At 37.6% G+C, this 23,636-nt stretch overlaps 1 protein-coding gene across 5 annotated transcripts in view; it reads left to right on the top strand.

Annotated features, from left to right (window-relative positions):
• hfp (Poly(U)-binding-splicing factor hfp) overlaps positions 1–9,789 on the top strand; it is a 51,277-nt gene extending 41,488 nt beyond the window's left edge. For all 5 annotated transcript variants that reach the window (XM_083135083.1, XM_083135092.1, XM_083135106.1 and 2 more), the window contains 3 exons: positions 782–867; positions 4,570–4,679; positions 8,896–9,789. In XM_083135083.1, the coding sequence (XP_082991209.1) occupies positions 782–867; positions 4,570–4,679; positions 8,896–9,005 (306 nt within the window). In that variant the 3' untranslated portion in view covers positions 9,006–9,789. The remainder of the gene's footprint in view (positions 1–781; positions 868–4,569; positions 4,680–8,895) is intronic.
• Positions 9,790–23,636: the final 13,847 nt, after the last annotated feature.

Below are 23,636 nucleotides of genomic sequence, written 5' to 3'. Positions count from 1 at the left end.
TGATTGAGGGAATTCGTGCTACTTTTCTCTTCATAAACTTTTATCTTCTCGTATAATATCTAAGAAACTAAAAGTTAAAATATACACGACAGTCATTTTTCCCGTAGTATTATTATTATTATTTGGATTCGATACTTGGTCCCTTACATTGAAAGAGGAACATAAATTAAGAGTATTTGAAAGTGAAATCATTAGGAAAATATTTGGGCCTAAAAGGGATGAAGAGACAGGTGAGTGGAGAAGGCTACATAATTTAGAACTTCATAATTTGTATTCATGTCCAGATATTATTAGAATGATTAAATCAAGAAGACTTAGGTGGGCAGACCATGTGGCATGAAGGGGAGAGGAAAGAAGAGTTTACAGTATTCTTGTTGGGAAACCTGATGGTAAGAGATCAGTAGGAAGGCCAAGATGAAGATAAGAGGTATAACGTTGAGATGGACCTAAAGGAAATCGGTAGGGATGGAAAAAAGTGGATAGATCTTGCACAGCATACGGGCAGATGGAATGCCTGTGTTGCTGCAGTCATGAACCTTCGGCTTTAAGAAGGCTAGAGAGTTAGTATTGTAAAGGGACTGAAAAATGAGCCATGGCATCTCAAGTTTATCCTTAGAAAATTATGGAGTGATACTAGAAAAATATGTAACCAGTTCACATAATTTTATGTTTAGTGCTGATAAATTCATCTACCTCCCACCCTCAATATATAACGTTGAATAATTTTTGCAACAGTAAACAATTTTTGTCTGAATGTTAGTAATGAATTATTGTTTTCCAGAGCCGAGTTGTGATCCTCAGGAACATGGTAGAACCAGAAGATGTTGACGAAACTCTGCAAGAAGAAATTCAAGATGAGTGTAGCAAGTAAGTATTTATTAATGCAGTGAAACAGTTTCCTTTCAGCATGCGTGATTTTTCAAATATATTAAAATTTGAACCAATTGGATCAAACTGAAGATAAAGCTCTGTGAACACTAACATGGGTAATGTTGACAAGCATGAAAAAGTTCATTATAATTATGTCCAAAAATGCCATGAGGGCATGGAAGGGCACTCTGGATATAGGAACCCCCACACATTCACAACCTTGGCCACTTGCAAAGGTGGTGTGGTCAATAACACACTTCAGCTGCCTTTATTCCCCCAGTACTACCCATTTTTTAGAGGCTGAGTGAACCCTAGAGCTGCTCCATGCATGGAAAAATTCCCACCTGAAATCATTGAACCTTGAGCTCCTGCATGACAGTCCAATGCCAGACTCGCAGGATCACCGTGGCTCAATCGTGCATACATGAATGTTTTAAAGCTTTCCCAATCTGCACATATTTTTTGCAAAGAGCACCATTAACCCTGAATGAAGCAACTTTTCCCGAATTTAATAACTTGTATTATGGTAAAAAGAGCATGATATGGATGGACCCAGTGCGGAATTTTTGCAGATATTGATGAAGTAATGCATAAAAAAAATATCAGAATTGTGTACTAAATTTTATAGGTAAGGTTTCTCGTGCATGTAGCTCTGTGCCATGAAGGCACATTCAATCTATTTATAGAAATGTCAAATTGCCAATGTTACTGATATGCTGATGATGTGCATACAACCCATGATAATGGTAAGAGTATGCATTAATAATCTGTCTTCTCTCCACAATATATTCAGAGATATAGGTGGCACTAAAAACATGGCCATGAAAATAGGCGACTGGGCAGAATTGCGCTAGTACTTCTTCTTCTTCTTCTTCTTCTTCTTCTTATGGCACTACAGTCCACTGATGAACCTTGGCCTCCTCTGTGATTTGTCTCCATCTATCTCTACCTTTCGCCACAGCTTTCCAATTTCTATACTGGAGTCTCCGAACATCCTCATCCACTCCATCCACCCATCTTAATTTAGGCCTTCCTCGTTTCCTTTGTCCACCTGGGCTATCCAACATCACTCTCTTTGCAGGGTCACTATCACTCATGCGCATCACATGACCTGCCCATCTTAATCTAGCCGCCTTTATTACACCAATAACTGTTGGTTCTTGATATAAGATATTAAATCGCTTTCTCCATTTTCCATTCTCACATACTGGTCCCAATATTCTTCGTAATATCTTTCTTTCAAAGGTCTCTACCAACTCTTCATCTTTCCTTGTACTGGTCCAAGTTTCCGCAGCATAAGTCAATACAGGTCTTATCAGTGTCTTGTAAAGTATTAACTTAGTTGTTCTGGACAATATGGTGCTCTTAAAATGTCTCTGTAGTCCATAATAGGCCCTATTCGCTGCTATAAGTCGTGCCTTTACTTCCTCCTGTGAATCATTTTCATATGTCACAACAGAACCCAGGTAGATAAAGGCATCCACTCTATCAAAGGTATAATTAGCCATTGTTATGGTCGGTGATGGATTATATCTGTGTGCTTTGCCTGCTGCCATGTACTTAGTCTTCCCTTCATTCACCACCAATCCCATCTTTTTTCCTTCCCTTTCTATGGCCAGAAATGCTTCTTCCACTGCATGTAGAGATCTTCCTACTATGTCCACATCATCTGCATATGCAAGTATCTGGATTGACTTATAATATATGGTACCCCTAATTTGCACCCGAGCTTCCCGTATAACCTTCTCTAAGGCAATGCTAAACAACAAACAGGACAGCACATCGCCTTGTCTTAGTCCATTTTCTATTTCAACAGGTTCTGAGAGTTGTCCTCCTACTCTTATCTTACTATTAGAGCCCTCCATAGTTATCCTTACCATTCTTATTAATCCTATTGGAATTCCGAGATCTTTCATTGCCAGATATAGTTGGGTCCTGTTTATACTATCGTATGCAGATTTAAAATCAAGAAATAGGTGGTGCGTTCCTATCCCAAACTCCAGCGTTTTCTCCAGTATTTGCCTTAAGGTGAATATCTGGTTAATTGTAGATTTCCCTGGCCTGAACCCACATTGATATGGTCCAATGCACTTTTCTACATATGGTAGTAGTCTTTTATATATAATTCTTGCAAATACTTTATATGCAACGTTCAACAATGTAATTCCACGATAGTTTGCACACTCCATCATGTCCCCTTTCTTGTGGATAGGTACTATGATACCCGTCCTCCATTCACTTGGCATCTGTCCCTTTTTCCATATTATGTTTATTATTTCCTTCAAGCCTCTAATGACACTCTCGCCTCCATGCTTAAGCAGCTCTGCTTGCAAGTTATCTATACCAGGTGCTTTACTATTTTTTAATATCTTGACTGCCTCCCATACTTCATCTAACTTTGGACTTTCTATGCCCTCTTCTTCTTCTTCATTTAATCCTTCTTCCAGCATACCTGCTACATCTGCACTGCCATTCAATACATCATTAAAATGCCTTCTCCACCTTTCTAAAATTCCATTAGTGTCACTAATTATATCGCCTGTTTCATTTCTACAGACTGTTGTCCTTGGTTTAAAAACATCTTTTGTATTATTTACCAGCTTATACATCTGTCTTACATTCTGATGCTCATGCAGGCTTTCCAACTGCTTCATCTCTTGCTTCATCCATTCCCTTTTTCTTTTCCTATGTACTCTCTTCTCAATCCTTCTTTTCTCTTGATATTCATCCCTAGCTCTCCTTGTTGCACTTCTTTGCTGCATCCTCTTATATACATCATTCTTTTCTTTGGTTACATTTTGACATTCCTCATCGAACCACGTTTCTTTCTTTACTGGCTTTTGTGTTTCAAGTATTTCCTAGTACTACATGTGTGAAAAGCAAACAGATTCCAACACACTGTGTGGCAACGACAACTGCGCTGTGTTGCCTTGTTTGAGCATCAGACCAACCTCTCTCCGGGGTACTTTTGTGTCATCCCTGACCTTTTGAGAAAATACTGTAAGTTTGTATCACATGGATTACAAAGACCAACTCCACGAGATCTTTCATTCTTTTAAACCTCCGAAAACACGGGGCTGTGCTGCTACATGGCAACAGTGCGAACTTCTGCCACCTGCCTAATTTCATGGCTATGTGTTTAGTAGGAAATTCAGGTCAGGATGAGACACATTCCTCACTAATCCAGAAATGTAATGGTGCATTATACACAGTGACCCAAGAGTACAATATGTATTACCATTCATCTACGTGGGAGCACTAAAGAAAAGTAAAAGTAAAGTGCTCCCCTGTGCTTTGCACCATGCCATGAAGGCGTATAGGGGTTGTGGGGTTATGGCCCCACACTCTCTTGATCACGGCTGAGCTGGGGGTGATGTGATGAGCACCACATCCCTGGCCACCTTTACCCCCCAGAGTTTCCTCCAGGTACCCACTTAATACAACGCTGGCTGGGCACCGGAGCCGCTTGAACAGGTTGAGAAAGTTCCGGTTCTCCCCTGCTGGGATCGAACCCGGCTCTCTCGCATGGTAGTCAGACGCCCTAACGATTGAGCTACCGTGGCTTTTTCTAAAACCACATACATTATTTAAAATTTGTTGCATTGCTTTCAGTTTTGGCTTGTTGTCCAGAGTTTGTGTAAGTAACATGCCAAATCGATACAGGCGTTTAGAAATGTAATATGGTTTATTTTGTTTCAGATTTGGATATGTAGAAAGGGTTATCATTTACAATGAAAAGCAGTCAGAAGATGAAGATGATGATGCTGAGATTATAGTAAAAATTTTTGTAGAGTTTTCAAATACCTTGGGTAAGTAAAATTTGTTAAAATAATGTTATGATGGATCTATTGTAAAATTGAATAAAAGTAACAATTTCATTACTTACATCATGTGTTACTGATAACACTGAAGAAAGTTTCAGTTAAAAGTAGCTGTTACATTAATGATTATTTAATGATCATTAGGTTCTCGTGCAATTATCTATGAACTGCACAGTCTTGTTTCATTCTTGTCATTTTTGAACTGATATCGATGAGTGTTCAGGCAATATGAATTATCATTAGTCTGAAAATTCTGTGATGGGCAGAAATCCAGAATTTGTAATAATATTGGTTGATAATCTTATTGTTTGTTTGGATTGCTCTTAATGGAAAATAGGTTTCAGGGTCATGGGGCATTTTGAAGACTGTGATACTTTCACTTAGGAAAAATATTGACTGGTATCGATGATTAAATTCAAACAGAACTTTCCCAACCTATTGAAATGAGCTCACCCCTAATCTACAGTAAGTAGTCTAAACCCACAGGCATAATTCAAGAAGTATGGTAAAATTTAATTTCAATAATTGGAATCCAACAGAGATGGACCTTTTGCAAAATATTTGAAAGGGATTTTCTAAAATAATAAAGAGTAAGTAAGTGTTTACTTTACAGTAATTATAGCAAGAAACAAAACCCAAGCATTAAACAAATGGGAAGAGAGAGACTATAGGTAATTCAGGAATATACTCTTGCATCTGCACATGCAAAAAGCAAAGCATCAGTCAATCAAAACAAAATATTTTGTTTAGATATAATGAACATGTTGCTGATAAAAAGAAAGAAACAACTCCCGGAACATGCTACGGAAAAAGAAACTGGTCATCAACTAATGGAATTTATAAATACAGTTGAACCTGATATTACGGCCGTTAAGAAACCCATGTGCGTCACTAGAAACCCTCAACATATAATATCACCAATCCCATTATTTCCTATCTACACTGTCCCTTCACCCACGATTTCTAGGATGACTTGCCTGGTAACGTCTGTAATGCTGACAGGAGGGTTGCAGTATGTCAAAACTTCTATCGGACAGCATAGATAAAAAAAATATTATCCCCAACACCAATTAATGTACACCCCCAAAATAAGCCCTATCCTAGGTGTGAACTAAATACAAACTCAAGTACAATATATTCTGACTTATGCAATGCACTTATTTATGTTCCTATTTGACCCTACTAAATATCAAGTAGAAGGATATATGATAATATGTTATATTGGTAGTTTAATCGTACAATGGTACACCTCTTGTACCACCCTCATATATGCGATCAAAACACAAAGCCTTTTGGAACCACAACCTACTCATAGCTTTTGCGAGTACACACCCCTTAGACATGCACACCAACGAGTATTCTGATTTTTATATACCAAGCTATGCCACATGTAACTACAAATTGTGCTGTTGACCTTATCTCGGTTGAATGTAGGCCAAAATGTTTTAGTATTGTCTAGAAACAACAGCCGATGAAATTGCGGGTATCATGAACTTAACGTTGCGGTTAGACACGACCAGAACACCCCAGAATTTCTCCTTTCTGGAAGGAAAACATTGATTAATACACAAATTAACATAACTATAGCATGCCCTTTGGATATATATACTCATTCAATTAATGACACATTTATTAAGCTGAAACAAATACAAATCCGTTGCCACCATGCAACTTAAATTTTGCTCATGTTAATGACAATCCCAGAAAGACGTGTAGCTTGTCCTAATACACCAGAACAGCTGTTATTTATGATTGATTGATTTACCACACTATAGGAGCCTAGTGAAGTGACTTACATCACCATTTCCATCTGCTCAAATTTATTTTACAAAAATGCAAGCGTTCTTTTATACCACCGTGTTACTCACACATAAATAGAACATTTATTATAATAACCTGATTAACTCATTCAACCAGGTTTTATAACAATACTTCAAAGTATACTTTAATGCAGTTATTGGTGTGTTTCGAGTCATATGTATGCACCCTGAAATCCTACTGCTGTGAAAAGTTTTGTCAATCCTATGCACTTTGATATAAAGGCATATGACCTTGACCAAATTTTAACATGTGAAAATTGGCCTTCAATACAAAACTGAGAAAAGAAGAACGTCCGTTCATACTTAACCTCAATTCTTAACTTTTCAGGTGGAATCAATTAGTTTCGTGTCCACATTACAGAAAAATCAATTTTTCTTGGCAATGTCATCCGCCGCCATCACGCTCGAACCACGTTAAGCGAATTGAAGATTTTAGCTTTTCCTCCCGGCACACGATACACACGCCAGCATGCTATGAAATTTGACTATCTATGAATTAGATTTACCATTCTAGTACACTACATGAGCTCATGAGAGACGAAATGTGGAAAGCTGGCTTACCTCCAATGCGGGATGGGGGAAATGAGAATCGGTCACTGGCCTACCTCGCTCGTTCCTCCCAACCAAGTCCAGCTGACGCAACTCATGTCCCGCTTCCATCCAGCTGTTCTTCTGGCATTCCTGTACGAGAAGCAGTCAACCAAAACTGTCCATCTGATCTGCAGACCCCTAAATTCAAAGGCTTTTTACCTCCGAATAACCAAGGCGAAGCACCGTCATTGCTGACATTTTTTGGGAACCTCCTTCACTCAACTTTTTTCTCACTTTCACAATGCATTTGTCCAAAGTTAGAATGGCATTTTATCGAATGCTTTAGTGAGCACCATGAACATTTGTGCGTGTATCAAGGATCTCAGTGCCTTCTTATCCAGAATAAATTTCAATTATCACCTTTTGTAATTGCATGTAGTGAAACATACTGTGTATTTTATTGTATAATTTACTCGGGGCAAATTGCTGAACCCGATCAAATCAAGATCTAACCAAAGTGAACACAATGCTTTGTGGATTTATTCTTTTGATAATGAAAGTTCGATAAGCTCAAGATCAAATATATGCTACTGTGAAGTTTATTTAATATAAAATTGATCTCATAATTTTGATACCAGACAGGTAAGACTCAATTCGCAAGCTTTCAGTTAATTACGACGAATGGCCAGTGCCAGCTAGCGAACTTTTCCATCATTAACGTATGCAAAGGCGACTTCATTCAGCAGTTGCGCACCACCTATCGTGAATACTCTTAACTATATGGAAGTATGCCATATGGACGTGAAATTTTTATTTTAATTTACCGACAAACATGTTAAAACAGTAGTATAAATAGGCCTTACGACAATACTTGTCATACTGAGTTAGACGTATGTCAAGGTGAAGAGAAAATAATACATAGAACTGAGAATTACTTACAAATCAGATTTAGAAACCATGTCATGTCATTATTAAAATACTATAATTATATCTGTTTTGAGGAACAAGATATACATAATGCAGGATATTTCTGTCGTAAAGTGGTAAATTAATGAATCTGAAGTTTGATTCTTAAATACATTGAACTTGCAACTTTATTAGTGAATACTTTGGTACTGAAATATTGCAGTAGACACTAGTTTTAATACCTATTTTTTTAAAAAAATTGTCTAAAATTGCATTTCTTTTACTAATAACTGTGCAAAGTGTGGTATAAGCAACCTAAATCTGCAGCTATTTCAGTTGCATTACGTACAAATAAGGTTTAATTAACATGCTTTTAAATTATATTTTGCCAGGACCTACAGGAATTTACGTATAAAACAGAATTATGCAGAACTGAGTTATGTATAAAGCAGTCTCAACTGTAGTACAAAGGATGCATAGAATTGAACATTATTTAAAGAATCTTCCAGTGTTTTACTAATCTTCATTAGAAAAATGCACTAACTTTTATTTTCAAGTTTATACTGTTTGGCAAGACATTTGTAATACTACGATGCAGACGTTACATGCAGAAAGTAAATGAGAAAAATAACCGTTAAGGTGGAAAAAAAAAGTATCTCAACCAATGTGTGACCATCCTAACATCAGATCAATCATTCTTACCATCTCACCTGATAGAGACATGTAAAACGAACAAATATGTGCCACAAGCCATAAGCGTCAGTGGAAACTAAAAGCCAGAAGTAGCAGAAAAATGATTTAAAATAACGACAATACAAATACAAGGTATAAGGCATGCTTTAATTAGAAAAATAATAGTTGACACAAATTTGGGTGTTGTTTTGAGCACTTACTGTGCCATTTCAATTGTACAAAGACCAAGCTCAAGTGTATTTTTGTCTTTTCAGAGGCAGAAAGTGCAAGAGACGCTCTAAATGGAAGATATTTCGGAGGCCGTTTAGTAAGAGCTGAACTATATGACCAGGCTCTGTTTGACCATAGTGACTTTTCGGGTTGAACAGCATCTAGGACAAGTACCAAGATTTTTGCTTTTATTGTTGCTGCCATTTTTCTCCTATGGTAGGAAAGTGCAGTCTGTGAAGTTGTACATTTTTCTCGATAAAATGAAACCGTACAGAACTATAAATGTATCGAGTGAACATGAAATTTGCTATTTTTTTGTTTCTGAACCGAAATAATTTATGTGTAGTTTTCAACACTAATGCAATATGCTTGTTGGAGCAAACAAATTTGCATGTACTATTGAGTATAAATTAACATCTGAAAGTGCTGATGCAGCTGGACTGAATCATGGTTTGTGTATCTTACTCTGCAGTACAATGAGGACATAACATTGATAACAAAAAATGAATTTTTTGCTTAGTTACTATATCCATATTGGATGCCAGTTATTGAATTGCCAGTATGTTTCAACAAATTCATATTAAAAAGCAATGAAATCACACTTGAAATGTGTAACTAAAGCAGTAGAGATCTGATTAAAGCTACCCTTTAAGCAGCTTAGTCAGTGATAAACACTTCAACATTTGTAGCATTTGCATTATTACTATGGAAAAGTACATCCTTATATGTAAATAAAATAAGATATGCATATGTTTGATAGGTGTAGTCACATATCACTGACTTTCTGTAATGCTGGACTGGAAAATATATTTTTCCTTATACATAAACAAATAAAGACAACCGTTACTAAGCTAATTCACAAGTAAAATAACCAATGCGTAATTGTTATCTTCTAAGAGACAAGGCTGTAATTATATGTACAAAAATAAACTGTAATATTTACATCATCTTTGTACTTGCTTTCACAAATTTCTGTTCTTCCGTTTTGGGGGAAAGTGATTTTTTTTTTCCTATCCCTTCACATCCCCTTATGCATGTACAGCATGTATCAAAATGATTGTGATGTTTTTAATGTCGCCTATTGAAACACCAGGTGTGGAAGTTTCTGTGTACTTTAGAGTGCTACAGTGAGGGCTTTTTGCTCGAGCGTCTAACAATTTGCATGGTACGATGCTAGATAGAGTATGGAATTAACAACTTATTTGCTTGAGAGTTAAACATGCGTTAAATGCTCGAAGCCCAGTAGTACACATATAACCGTAATATGTCTGTGGTAGTAGGCCCCCGGCCCCCGTGGTGGAGTGGTTAGCAAATCATGCTACGATGCTAGAGGTCCCGGGTTCGAATCCTGGCTTGGGCATGGATGTTTGTAGTGTCCATTCATCAATTTCATCACTCATCTCCATCTTCGCAAATTAACCAAAAGTGGCACAAAAAGCGAAGTAAAATAAAGCAAATCAAAATGAAATCAAATTAGGATCATGAAGTGGAAGATGCAGTGAAATTGAAACTTAAGTGAACATAGTCATAATCCCCATGTTAAAATGTAGTTGTCCTAGTTGATTATAATCTTAAATATTCTGATTGTAATTCTTTTCAATTGTGAACTCTTAATTTATATACGAATCATGTTCATTCCGTGGTGCAACTTTTTGTATTTTGTCAGTGTTTAGTTTCCACAAATGCACATCTATATCAATGCATATTCATGGAATCAAAATGTTTAGAAAGTTGATAAGTCATTTAAGAATTTGTATTGAATGAAATGGTGAAATGCCAGTTTTTGTAATACCCATGCAATGGCATATTGTGCATACAGTGAACACACAATCAATTTATTTCATCAGATCAATCCGAAAGATGAGAAATGAGTTGATCATCACTGCAAGGCAGTGGCTGTGCCAGATGGCTGGGGCCCATCTTCAAATAAAAATCTACTTTGATATTCAAATTGTTCGAATGTGATCCAAACAAGAATTCATTATCCAATAAAAGGAAGTTAAAAAATTTGTGGTAAAACCAAATTATTCAAATTCAAATGTTGCATTGCTAATGTGTTAAATTTTAGGTTCAGACCTCCAGCATTTGTGGAGCATGCCCTGAATCTTTCAATGTTTCATCATTATTTATATATATATATATATATATTTTTTTTTTGGCATAACATTTGCCTAACACAGTGTGACAGAGGGCCAGTAGGTGAACAAGCCTGATTTTGGTTGGGCCATGGCATTAGCCCAGCCTTCATCCTGCCCTTGCTGGCAACTTGCTCAGGGGGTCGTTCCACGCTATTTCAACGAGGTCATGACACCCACCAACTCAGATTTCAATGAAATTTGGTGTACACCCTTCCTTTATGGTTGAAAGAAACCCCCTAAATTTCTTTCACTCTATCTCAAACAGTTTTCATTTTACAGCACTTTGAAATGTCATCAAATCAGTGTTGTCTGTCACTCTTGAGACCCTTAACAGAAGATACCCTTGCTTACATTTTATTTCTTTTCTCCTTAACCAATCATCAGATCTCTCTGAAATTTTACACCAAGTTCAATGAAATAATGAGGATTTCAGAACAAAATACATCAGCACTCAAAAAATTTTACAAATGCCTATGAAAAGACTAAGAATGGACTTGTAGCCTAATTTTTGTGGTGGGAAAACTAGGTTACGAAAATCTGAATTTTCATCATGTGGGTATGATGGAACCAAAAGCTTTTGATGTTGAAAATCATTCTCTACAAAAAATATATTTTTTTTATTCCTTCTATGAAAATTTTACTTTTTTGGAAATTGCCTAAAATTTCAGGGTCAATCTGTACCAAATGGCCCAGCACTGGTCGCTTGACCATTTTTAAATTATTCATTGGTTTGTCGTCGTAACCCCTGTACAAGGGTAGTTCAAAATAGGCATTATTTTTCTGAAACTAGACTTTGTTTGAAAATGGCGGCAATTTTTGTTTCATGACTTGCAACATTTTTGGCCTATGCAGACAGTTGCGATAATTATGATAACTCAGCTAAGAAAATTTATAGAAATCTGGGGTAAAAAACATTGTTTTCAGTACATTTCGGGCTACATTTTATGTTACGTATCTTTTTTCACCACATCTAATGCAAATGGCTGAAATTTAGGGTCAAAACTGACTGATATTCAATTTTGAAGGGAAATCAATGTATAGGATATATTTTTTTTTTAGTAGGTAAGCAATGAAATATCAGAACTGTGCTATTTTTGTTTAGAGGAAACATACATCCAAGCAAGGGTATCTTGTGTCGAGGGTCTCAAGAGTGACAGACAACACTGATTTGATGACATTTCAAAGTGCTGTAAAATGAAAACAGTTTTCTTTCAACCATAAAGGAAGGGTGTATACCAAATTTCATCGAAATTGGAGATAGTGGGTGATCAAATCTTGCGTTGATTTGATGTGGAATGACCCCAGGATTTGATTTGAGAATAATCATAGGGTGTTACCAAATAACCAGTACACTGAGGCATCAAGAATCACTAAAGGGATATTTGATCCACACATTGGCTAATTGGGACTCTATGTAAAGTTTGAAGTGGGATGCGGATTTGAAGTTAAGTATTCAATAGTATGTAGTGAAAAAAACAAAACAGTGCAAACCAACAGATTCCTTTTGTGTCCATATTTAAAAGGCAAATCTCTCTATTTGCCACTGGATTGCCTTGATTCACTTTTGATTCAGTATTATGTGCTGGCTGTGTGGAGTAATACCAACAAATGAAAATATCAAAGAGGAAATAAAAAGCAGGCTTAATTCAGGAAATGAATGTTACTTTTCTCTTCATAAAATTTTGTCTACTCGTTTAATATCCAAGAGAAACTAAAAGTTAAAATATACAAAACAGTAATTTTGCCTGTAATATTATATGGATGCAAAACTTGGGTCCCTTATTCTACTTTTTGAACTTTTAACCAGTTATTTTTTAAAAAGAGATTTACCTAAGTTTTGGAGGCTGAATCTGCCTCCGTCTTCAGGGTACCATGTAGTCTGTTAGATCATATAAATGGTTGCCTTGGAGGATTATTTTATGTGTATATATATTATGTATATAGAGGTCCTTGTGACCGACAGACTCAGTGGAGCCTAGGCCACCAAGAATAATCCTCCATGGCAACCATTTATATGATCTAACAGACTACATGCTACCCTGAAGACGGAGGCAGATTCAGCCTCCGAAACGTAGGTAAATCTCTTCTAAAAAATAACAGTGGTTAAATGTCCAAAAACTAGAATGAATAAATCACCACTGATTATCTATAAAGAAGAATTGGGTCCCTTACATTGAAAGAAGAACATAAATTGAGAGTATTTGAAAATAAGATCCTTAGGAAAATATTTGGACCTAAAAGGGATGAGGAGACAGGTGAGTGGAGAAGGTTATATAATTTAGAAGTACATAATTTGTATTCATGTCCAGATATTATTAGAATGATTAAATCAAGAAGACTTAGGTGGGCAGGCCATGTGGCATGAAGGGGAGAGGAAAGAAGAGTTTGCAGGATTCTTGTTGGGAAACCTGATGGTAAGAGACCAGTAGGAAGACTAAAAAAGTAGTAAAGTGCTCCCCTGTGCTTTGTACCATGCCATGAAGGTGTATAGGGGGCGTGAGGTTAGGGCCCCACACTTTCTTGATCTCGGCCGAACTGGGGGTGATGTGATTAGCACCATGCCCCTGATCACCTTTACCCCCAGTTTCCTTCAGGTGCCCACTTTATACAACACTGGGTGGGTGCCGGAGCCGCTTGAACAGGTTGCAAAAGTCATGATTCTCCCCTGCCGGGGATGGAACCCGGGTGTCTCCCATGATAGTCAGATGCCCTAATGACTGAGCTACAGGAAGACACAGATGGAGGAATAATGTTGAGATGGACCCTAAAGGAAATTGGTAGGGATGGAAAAGATTATATAGATGTTGCTCAGGATGACAGATGGAAGGCCTGTGTTGCTGTAGCCATATCCTTCGGGTTCAAGAAGGCTAGAAAGTTAGTTAGTGCTGGCCTCCGTGGCAGAGTGGTCAGCGGAACATGCTACGATGCCAGGGGTCCCGGGTTTGAATCCTGGTCTTGGCATGGGTGTTTCTGAGTGTCCCTTAATCATATCATCACTCATCCCTATTCTCGCGATTAGCCAAAAAGTGGCAGAAAAGCAAAGTAAAATAAACTAAATCAATTGATTCAAATTATGTACAGGATCAACAAGTTTAGTAACACACTTATTTTCCACTTTATTTTTTTTTCGAAATCTTCAATAATAAGAATGAAAAATACATTGTAGGAAATTATGGTTTTATTGCAGTCCAATCATGTAGGTATATATTTTGCAAACATGTTGTTTAAAAAACAAACTGCGGGACTACTACGTGAGGTGGGTGTGCTGCCTTTTAGACCGTAAAAAAGGTTCTCTTGATGATGTGGTTTCGGAACATATCTCCTCATTGATTGTACATTTCAGTGGAAGTTTCAGGTGTTAAGCTGATTGATGGTGTGAACATTTTTGAACACTGAATTAGCTAGGTAATACAGGGTGGCGCGGAGCCGACTGACACATTTGAAAGTTGAATATATTACGCATGCGGGATAGTTTGAAGTGGATTGCGGGGGAAATGAGAAGAGGATAGGATGCCATTTCATATGAAGACAGCAACAGTCATAATGGACCGTTGGAGCGTTGAGCATCGCGTTTTCTGTTTCGTAGTTATTACGAAACGAAGTCAGTGGTTAAAGTGCAGCGATTGTTCAGAAAACAATTCATTGTTAGCCGACATGGTAACGTACAGTCTCGGAATACCATATTGGCTTGGGTGAACAAATTCGAAGAAACTGGCAGTGTATTGGATTTGAAACATGGAGCTCCAACAACAGTGCGTACGTCCGAGAACTTGCAGAGAGTGAGGGAAGCAATTGAACGTAGTCCACAATGCTCGGCACGCCAGTAGTCTCTAGGGATTCTTGAAAGACCGTGTGTTCAGAAGGCATATCACAACTCTTCAACAACTGAAAGAAGCCATTGTTGAGGAAGTAACGGCTATTGATGATGAGGTACGGAGATAACTTCCAGAGACGTCTGCAACAATTCATTGATGCCAAAGGAGGCCACCTGTCTGATGTAATTTTCAAAACATGAACTTGTAAGTTGTTAGTAATAAAATTGCATACTTTAAGGTAGCATTACATACGGTTTTCCTTATTCTCCTTCCTTTCTTTCATCATCTATGAGCATATCAAATGTGTCAGTCGGCTACGCGCCACCCTGTACAAGGTGAAAAATTTAAGCATAAGACAAAGTATGGATGACACTGAATAAGTGGTGTAGCAGCTGGCCCCGCAGTACAGGGGGGGAGGCAAGGTGTAGGGAGGGGCCCTGCAGTGTTCTCTGTGATGCTGAAATTTTGATTAATTCCATAAATTCAACAGAAAATGTATATTTAAAAAAATCCATTTACGAAACTGATGTAAGGCAACAATGACACAATTCAAACAAGAAAGTCTTTAAGACTAATACTGACTGTAAGAATCTGATTTTTTTTTTTGTTTGTAAATTTAGAACATGTGTCAACAGAGTTTGCTGTAACGTATGAGTAAAAGGCACCACAAATAACTTCATGTCTATGTTCATTAAATTGTATGATGTGATGAGTGGATTACGGTTAGAATATAATAAAACAATGGATGTAATGATAAGCAGAGTGACCTGGGCAACTTGACATGTGGGTCCCCTCCGAAATGCTAAATGAACTTACTTTCTAGCAGATGGTCATCAATAGGGAAAAACATCATCTCATACCTTCATACATTGTTTCTCGTAGGCGTATAGTGTGTAATTGACATCGTTAGAATTATGATTAATCCAGTAGGAACAGTTACTTGCTTAACTTTTGTCAATTTTATTAGTTTTGCATGTGGTATTTAGAGTGGAGCTTCCCACCAAATATTTCCAAGGCCCCCCCCCCCCCCCAAGCCTTTTCATATTCAAGTAAGAGCTAAAGAAGATTGCCACATAGTCCAAACCTATCATGTGTTACACGTTATTCTCAATTTTTAGATATACTGTGACAATGTAGTTAATGTTTCTTGTAATTGTTAAACACTTCAGAGGGGTCCAAAAACCCAGTAGGAAGTGGGACACAGAGGACAGTTATTATCTTGCCTTGAGGGCCAGTACCCCCTCTTCTGCTGCACAGGGTACAATATTTTGGGAGATTTTGTGAAATTTATTGTGCCAATATTTAAATGTTTGTGTGTGTTGGTTTCCCCGATGGCATAGTGGTAAGTAATGTTATCGTCCTATTATCAAGGGGTCCTGGGTTAGATACCCGGTGGAGGCACAGAGTGGTTCGACTTGACTTACTGACTTATTTCCTGTTACTCCGCTACGGAGCATAGGGCCTCAACGAAGCATCGCCAACGGACTCTGTTTCCAGCCATCTTCCTTATCTCGTTCCAGGTCTTTCCTGCTTCCCATATTTCTTGCTACATTGTCCTTCTCCAACTCATTCTTGGCCTTCCTCTCCTACGTTGTCCTTGTGGATTCCAGCTCAATGCTTGTCTCTCTATTGCCGATGGATCTTTCCTCAATGTGTGGCCAATCCACTTCCACTTTCTTATTTTGATCTGTATTGCCACCGATTCCTCTTGCGTATGTTTCCATAGATCTTCATTTGAGATAATATCTGGCCAATATATTCTCAGAAGTTTCCTTAGGCATCTGTTTATGAATGTCTGTAGGTCTTTAGTAATTTTCTTTGTTACTTTCCAAGTTTCACATCCATAAAGGAGAACTGACTTCACATTAGTTCTAAAAATTCGCAGCTTAGTTCTTATTGAAATTTCTCTGGCTTTCCAAACTTTATATAGCTGAATAAATGCCACATTTGCTTTCCTAATTCTTGATCTAACATCATCTTCTGCTCCCCCTGTATTTGTCACCAAACTCCCCAGATATGTAAACTCCTTAACCTCTTCAATATTTTCCTCATTCAAGTGAAAATTTTCCATCTTTTTTACATTTGTTCTTAATGATTTCATCTTTGTACTATTTATGAAAAATACGTATTGTGGTTGCCTTGTAATCAAGGGGTCCCAGGTTCGATACCCAGTGGAGGCATATAGTGGTTCGGATCCCACTTTAAACTGTAGGGCCAGTGATTTATCCACACCCCCTAACACCCCCCCAACACCCTCCCAAATTTTTGTGAACACCCCCCTACAGGGGGGTGTAAGTATGGATGTTTATATCAACAATAGAATAACAATACTTCAACATTAACAGAAAGAAATCATTTGTAGCTGAAGAAGCGTAGTCCAATGGACCTTTCGATCAACTAAAACCAAAGTGTCCAGGAAGGAGGGTGGAATGTGCAGCATGGTCATTTCCTGGAAACACCAGTTCCTTTGACAAGGGTTCGGTCAGCTCTAGGGAAGGAACACTGCCATCTGGAAAATGTCAAACTGACCTCTCGCCCTCCTTCCAGGGAGCACATTCCGCGCACAGTGTTGACAGTTCAACGTTTGAATAGCTTATATATTTCTTAAATACGTTACAGATTCGTAAATTCAATTATTCAAGCCCTGAGTCAATGAAATTGACATTTTGTTGCATTTTCCTTTCAATTCTTGCATGTGAAAAATGTACGATAAAAGTAACGGAAGAAATTCAAAGATACAGGTTCGACTCCTTGTAGTGAATTCTGTTACTATGGTTAGCAACACTATTTTCTGTAACTTGGCGAGATGAATGATTTTGGAGTGGTAGAGAATAGAACAGTCAAATGCCTTAGGTCAGTCTCAGTGTAGCATCTCCGTTCGTGTGTTGTCGTTCTGTTTAGTGTATAACAATGTCTGACACTTTACTGCAAAACTGTTTGAAGAAGATAGAGAAAATGAAAAACCAGACAGAAAGAAACCGAAAGTGGTGAGTAGAAAATCAGTGACACTATACTCATATGTAGGTATAATTTCTTCCAACCGTTATTCATAAAGTACCAATATAAAATTTACTGACAGAGTATTCGATATAAAATGGTAAGTATTTCATGAAGAACCTAAGTGATTCATTCACGTCTATAGTTGATGACCATTTTTGTGGCTCCAAGAGTTCTTTACCTTTCCAAAATAAATTATATACTATTAGAAAGAGAGTTTTTAAAAGCGGAGGGTCCACGTGTGGTGCTTGCCTGGCCTCTAAGTACAAATGGGGTGCCGAACATGCAAAACAGATAAAAATTGAAAAGCGTTAACGGTGTGGTGCCCTGTGAAATTACTGGCACCCTATTAAATGAAAGTTAATGTCAGTTTGCAAAGATATAGCTTTAGTAAAAATTGTCTTTCTCTTTGTATCTAGTCGGTTGCCTGACATAATGACATGTTTAATTTTATTCAAGAAGTGTAAGCAGGCCCGTAGCTAGAGGGGGCCAGGGGGCAACTGCCCCCCCTGAGAGCCTGCTTTGTTCCCCCCCCCCCTGTGAAAAATACAGAACACTTGGAATTCTCACTAATCTTTAGAATTACTCTAGCAACATAACAAAGACAATTATTGATTTTGTGATTTATGAAGGTGTGTTGGATTCAGTATAATGTTGTATCAGGATTGGGGGGGGAATTTCCCTTTTTGGTAATAGTGATTCATGTGGTAGAGAGAGGGAGTGGATATTTGATTTTTGTTACTTAGCGTTGCTTTCCTGCCACTTATAGCTAATCGCAACAATGAATGATGACGTGAAATTGATGAAGAGACACTCATAATCAGTGCCGCAACCACAGGGCGGCAGGGGGCAGTGTCCCCCCCCCCCAACCATCCCGACCTTGGGCGAAAGTCCATTCTAGGGGAAGCAAGCATTGAAGTAAATAAACAAGACTAGAAGAATCTAAGAATAGTAGGACAATTGGATACTCATGATGGAATTAGTTTTTATGAGTTCCTTGTATTTTTCTTCGAGACGGCCAAGGACACTTGCAAGGGGCAATTGCCCCCTCTCGATTTCAAATTTTATACAAATAAAAATACATTTCGTTAAATTTTCTTGCTCGCTTCGCTCGCAATTTCTTCTCTTCTTATAGTCCAAGTTGAGAGCCATAACTATGGGGCGGTGGGAGTCGGCCCTGGGAGCCAAATGATCTATATGAAAAAAAAAATGTTAAAGAGAATGCCATGGCGCCCCTTAAAATTATTTGCGCCCTATTAAAACAATTTCTTTCTATGAAACTTAATATGAAATATTAGTGATGACACTATAATCCAAGAAGTCATTGAACAATCAAGGTATTCCTATTTGTTTGGCAGGTTTGATTGATTGATTGATTTGGTGTTTTAAGTCCACCTTATGCACAGTAAGGCTAATTGGGACTGGACCTACAGTTTAAAGTTGGATCCGAACCACTATGTGCCTCCACCGGGTATCGAACCCGAGACATCTTGATTACAAGGCGACGACGCTACCACTGCGCCATCGGGGAGGCCCTATTGTTTGGCAGGTGTCAAAACATGTATTCAACTATCATATAATACAATTCACACAATATTTTGTGAAATGGTTAATGTAACCAGTAGGCAAACATTGTCTGTAGTGATGCAAGAGTCGCCCCTTTGAAGGAAATAGAGTCCGTGGTGGACTAAGGGACCCATGTTTTAGCAAGTACAAAAAAAATGTATTACAAATTTTTAAACAATTCATCAAAGTGTAGATAATATGTAACCATTATTATTCTTGCATAACACAACGCAATGGTGTTGTTGGATTCTCGTTAGATTCCTCGTGCGGAAAAATCTTGCATACTGGAAACTAGAGGAAATCATTATGAAGCATGATTTATAAAGGGCTCTCTTATTCAGTTCTGCAGAGAGGCCCATTAATCTTAACATTATCAACCTGTAAATATCAAGTAGATACAGTCCCAATTAGCCTATTTATGTTAAACTTTATAATCTTTGGCAATCTGTAAAGGTCATTATCGAAAAAATGCCATTTGATGTTGCTCGAAGTTGTTTTCTTGTCCGTTACAGTTTCAAGATATCATCCCATTTCTGTTACTTATCTCTTTTGGGGGAGGGGTCAAGTACCTCTGTGTACCCTGCTATATCTGCCAATGCGACACAATATATTAAAAATTTGCCCCCTCTAGGATTGACTTTACCCCTCCCCCCCACAATGAATTCCTGGCTACGGGCCTGAGTGTAAGGAATTAAACATAAAATAAATTTAATTTACATTAAGTCCCAAATTTATATCTGACCATAGGCGCACCAGTGAGGGCACGACGGCGCTTGCCACTGCCTGCTGGAAAACGTGGAGAGAGAAAATTTGTTTGGTTCATTGTGCTCTTTGTGTTGGATAGTGAAATAAATGCTATTCAATTTTTAAATAATTGAAAATAAAGCATTTCCTCAACCTAGAAGTGAAAATTCCTTGCCTTCCTTTTGCAGTTAACATGCCATGTGTATATTTGCACATGTTATTTCATTTTCTTTAAGGCAAAGAGGCACGTGACTCCTAATTCCCTAGAGTCTCTCATTTAGTATAAGATAAACTGTCAAAAGCACCAAGCATATTTTCCAAAGTTTTGTAAGGAAGGGGGAGGGGGGATTTAATCTCTAGAAACATCCATGAACAAATTGAATTAGAGAAAAACATTTTTAAAACGGTCCAAAATATGCACTTAACTTCCACAAACTTACACCCCCCCAAAATTTCCAACACCCCCCCAAGGGAAAAATCCTGGATAAACCCCTATGTAGGGCTAGTCCAGATTAGCCTCTATCTGTGCACAAAGTGGACTTAAAACAACAATTCAATGAAATGTTTGTGGACATTTCTGTCGAACCGATTCTTCTCCAGTGTGTTGATTTTATGATGATCTACAGTGCTCAAAGTGCAAATTCCTAGCTGGGAGTATGTGACGAACGAAGGATCAACTTGGAGACAATGCAGTAGGTGGGGAATGCTTGTGCAAATTATCCCAGCTGGGGGGATGCTTTATGAAAGTTTTCTTAACTGGGGAATAGTATCTCCTCACTTCGATCAAGAATGATCTATTTTAAAAATAGGTCTTGTTTATTGGAAAAGTCTAAGAAACGTATGTTCACTGCTATTGTTAAAAATATGATGATTAATGATATTGAAGTGCACTAACATTAAAATGAAACTCCATGTTTGTGTGGCAACCATATTTTAGGAGGCAAGTCCTTCCACTCTGCTTTTCATTGAGTGACCTTGTGATGGCAACTGAGCGACTTTTCCACTCTATCTTGAGCTGGCGAAGCCAAGGATGGCTTTTGGTGCTGCAGCCATACCTATTTCAAAATCCAAATTGTGTGTGTTTACTATCACACTGGGGAACACAGTTTTTGCCATATATTTGGTTTCTAATGTAAAATGTTACACTGAATTCAAATATGCACTCAGAATTTTTCTATCACCCACAGTTTTTGTACAATGACATTTTTTAAGTAGTGCTTGTTCGGAATTTTAGGTATTTTTTCTGTGATAAGTAGGGTCCGGGACTTTGTTATAACATTTGTTTTCAATTGGCTTCGGATCTATTATTGGGGTGAGATCTTTACATATCTGATGAAAATCAGCCGAAATAGACAAACTTGACAAAGCATATTTTGACATATTTCACCAATTTCGCATTTTTACAACATATTTCTTCAATTTTGTTGTAATAAGACATATTTCTGTATAATTTTGTAATTCTCTCGCACATAATCGGTTATTTCACAATTTTAATTCATAGCTTTAGCACAACGGATAGTTCATATTGTCGATGGCAAGATATGGAAATAACGAAGGAAGAAAGGTGCAGTCTTTTCTTAGTACAGAACAAAAATACCCCCCCTTCTTTTATCCCACCGACAATTGATAGCCATGCAAACATTATTGAGCAAAAATGTTCTCTGTGATAAATAATGTATGTAAAACAGTTTTTAAATGATTTCGACCAAAATTTGGGCACAAACAATTTAACCTGTACGAATGCACAATGACGCACACACGGTTTTATTTCGGGGGAGGGCTGAATTGCATTGAAAAGGGGCGAATGAACCTCATAGATGATGCGACTTCAGTGGTAATGGGAATGGTGTGGCTTGAACCACGAGATCATTCATCAGACTGTTATTTATGTATCACAAAGATAAAAGGAATAACTAGTAAATTCAAATATACAGTAAAGTACCCAAATTTGACATCTGCTCTGAGGCCAGTACTTGTACCACCACCCCCTGCATATCTAACTATAGAGATGAATGCAGGCCCGTAGCCAGGGAGGGGCACCAGCCCCCTTGACATTAGGTAAAACTATTTTGTATTCTAAATTTCTTTGAGGTGAAGAGTGAAAATGTATACAGCATATATTATTTTGTTCACATAACATAAACAGCAGCTATTAGTTTTGTTCATCTTGTCTGTGAGTTGAAATCTAAGTACCGCCAATTGTTTAGAAGATTGTCTAAACTTTGTTAAGACGACGAAGAAAAATTGTGTTGCTTTCATTATTTGAAGGAAAAATTTCCATGTGTAAGTACACTAGAATAAGGGAAGGGATTTTTTGTGTGACCCAAATTAGAACTTTGATAACGAATAAAGAATTTGAAGGTCTGTTAGGCGAAGTTGAAAGATCAGCGTGGAGTTAATTTAATTTTAGTTGAGTTGAATAGTGCCATGTATGTATGTATATGCACAAGAATGTTTCACACTTAACCTGGGCATCACAAAAAAAACTGTGGGTGATGGAGATAAACTACTTACATATTTGAAATCAGTGTGAAAAGTTCTGTTAAGATCAGCTTTTTTTCCTCGTGTGCCAAAAAAAGTTCAATTTTGTTCCCCAGTGTCATTTAAACAATTCCACAAAAGTGTTTTTTTAAATATCTGTGTGTATATGTGTAACCTATTTGTTATTTATCAAGTGAAAAATACGTGAAGTCCCCCTTCTCCTCCAAGAAAGAATCCTGTCTGCGCCACTGTGTTGAAGTAAAAGCAAATATTTTCAATATTCTCCCCTAGTTATTTATCAGAGATCGATATCCTGATTTAGTTTCCAGAAGCTACTTATTACTACATTGATGTATATGTCGATAAAAAGGAGGAAGGCAGGGTATTTGGGACAAAATGAATATCTTGTACAAGGGAAACAAATAGGTAAATTGTCCATCACTATTTACATTCACTTTGTTCTCCAGACCGCAATGATAATGAATTGAAATAAAAAAAGTCAAGAAGTAGAGGTCAACACCTGCTTGGAATCAAAAAATAATGAAAATAGGGATGGACAATTTGCCTATTATTATCTTTGCTGTTGGCTGTACAACTGTGTGTGTGTGGGGGGGACTCAGGCCCGTAGCTAGAGGGGGGGCAGGGGGGGCGACTGCCCCCCCTGAGAGCCTGCTCTGCCCCCCCTGTGAAAAATACAGAACACATTCCTACTTGGAATTCTCACTAATCTTTACAATTATATCATGTGTTACTCTAGCAACATTACAAAGACACTTATTGATTTTGAGATTTATTAGGGTGTATGGGATTCCGTATAATGTTGTATCAGGATTGGGGGGGGGGATTCCTTCCAGATTAGACTTCGGGAAATGATTTCACAATTTTCAGTATCAAGAACAGTTGTGACATTTTGAGTAGTATTGTATTAAAGGTGCCTAATGTGTTTGTATGTTTTTCTTGGATGTCTTGCTATGAACTTGGAACTGCTTAAATTTTTGTTTCCCAAGTCTATCTTTTGGTAATAGTGTGGTAGAGAGAGAGAGT

This window comes from Lepisma saccharinum, chromosome 1 (assembly GCF_977018435.1).
Source record: "Lepisma saccharinum chromosome 1, izLepSacc3.1, whole genome shotgun sequence".
In the NCBI taxonomy this organism is placed as follows: domain Eukaryota; kingdom Metazoa; phylum Arthropoda; class Insecta; order Zygentoma; family Lepismatidae; genus Lepisma; species Lepisma saccharinum.
Note: the sequence above shows the minus strand (reverse complement) of the source record. Positions and strands in the feature narration are given on the sequence as shown.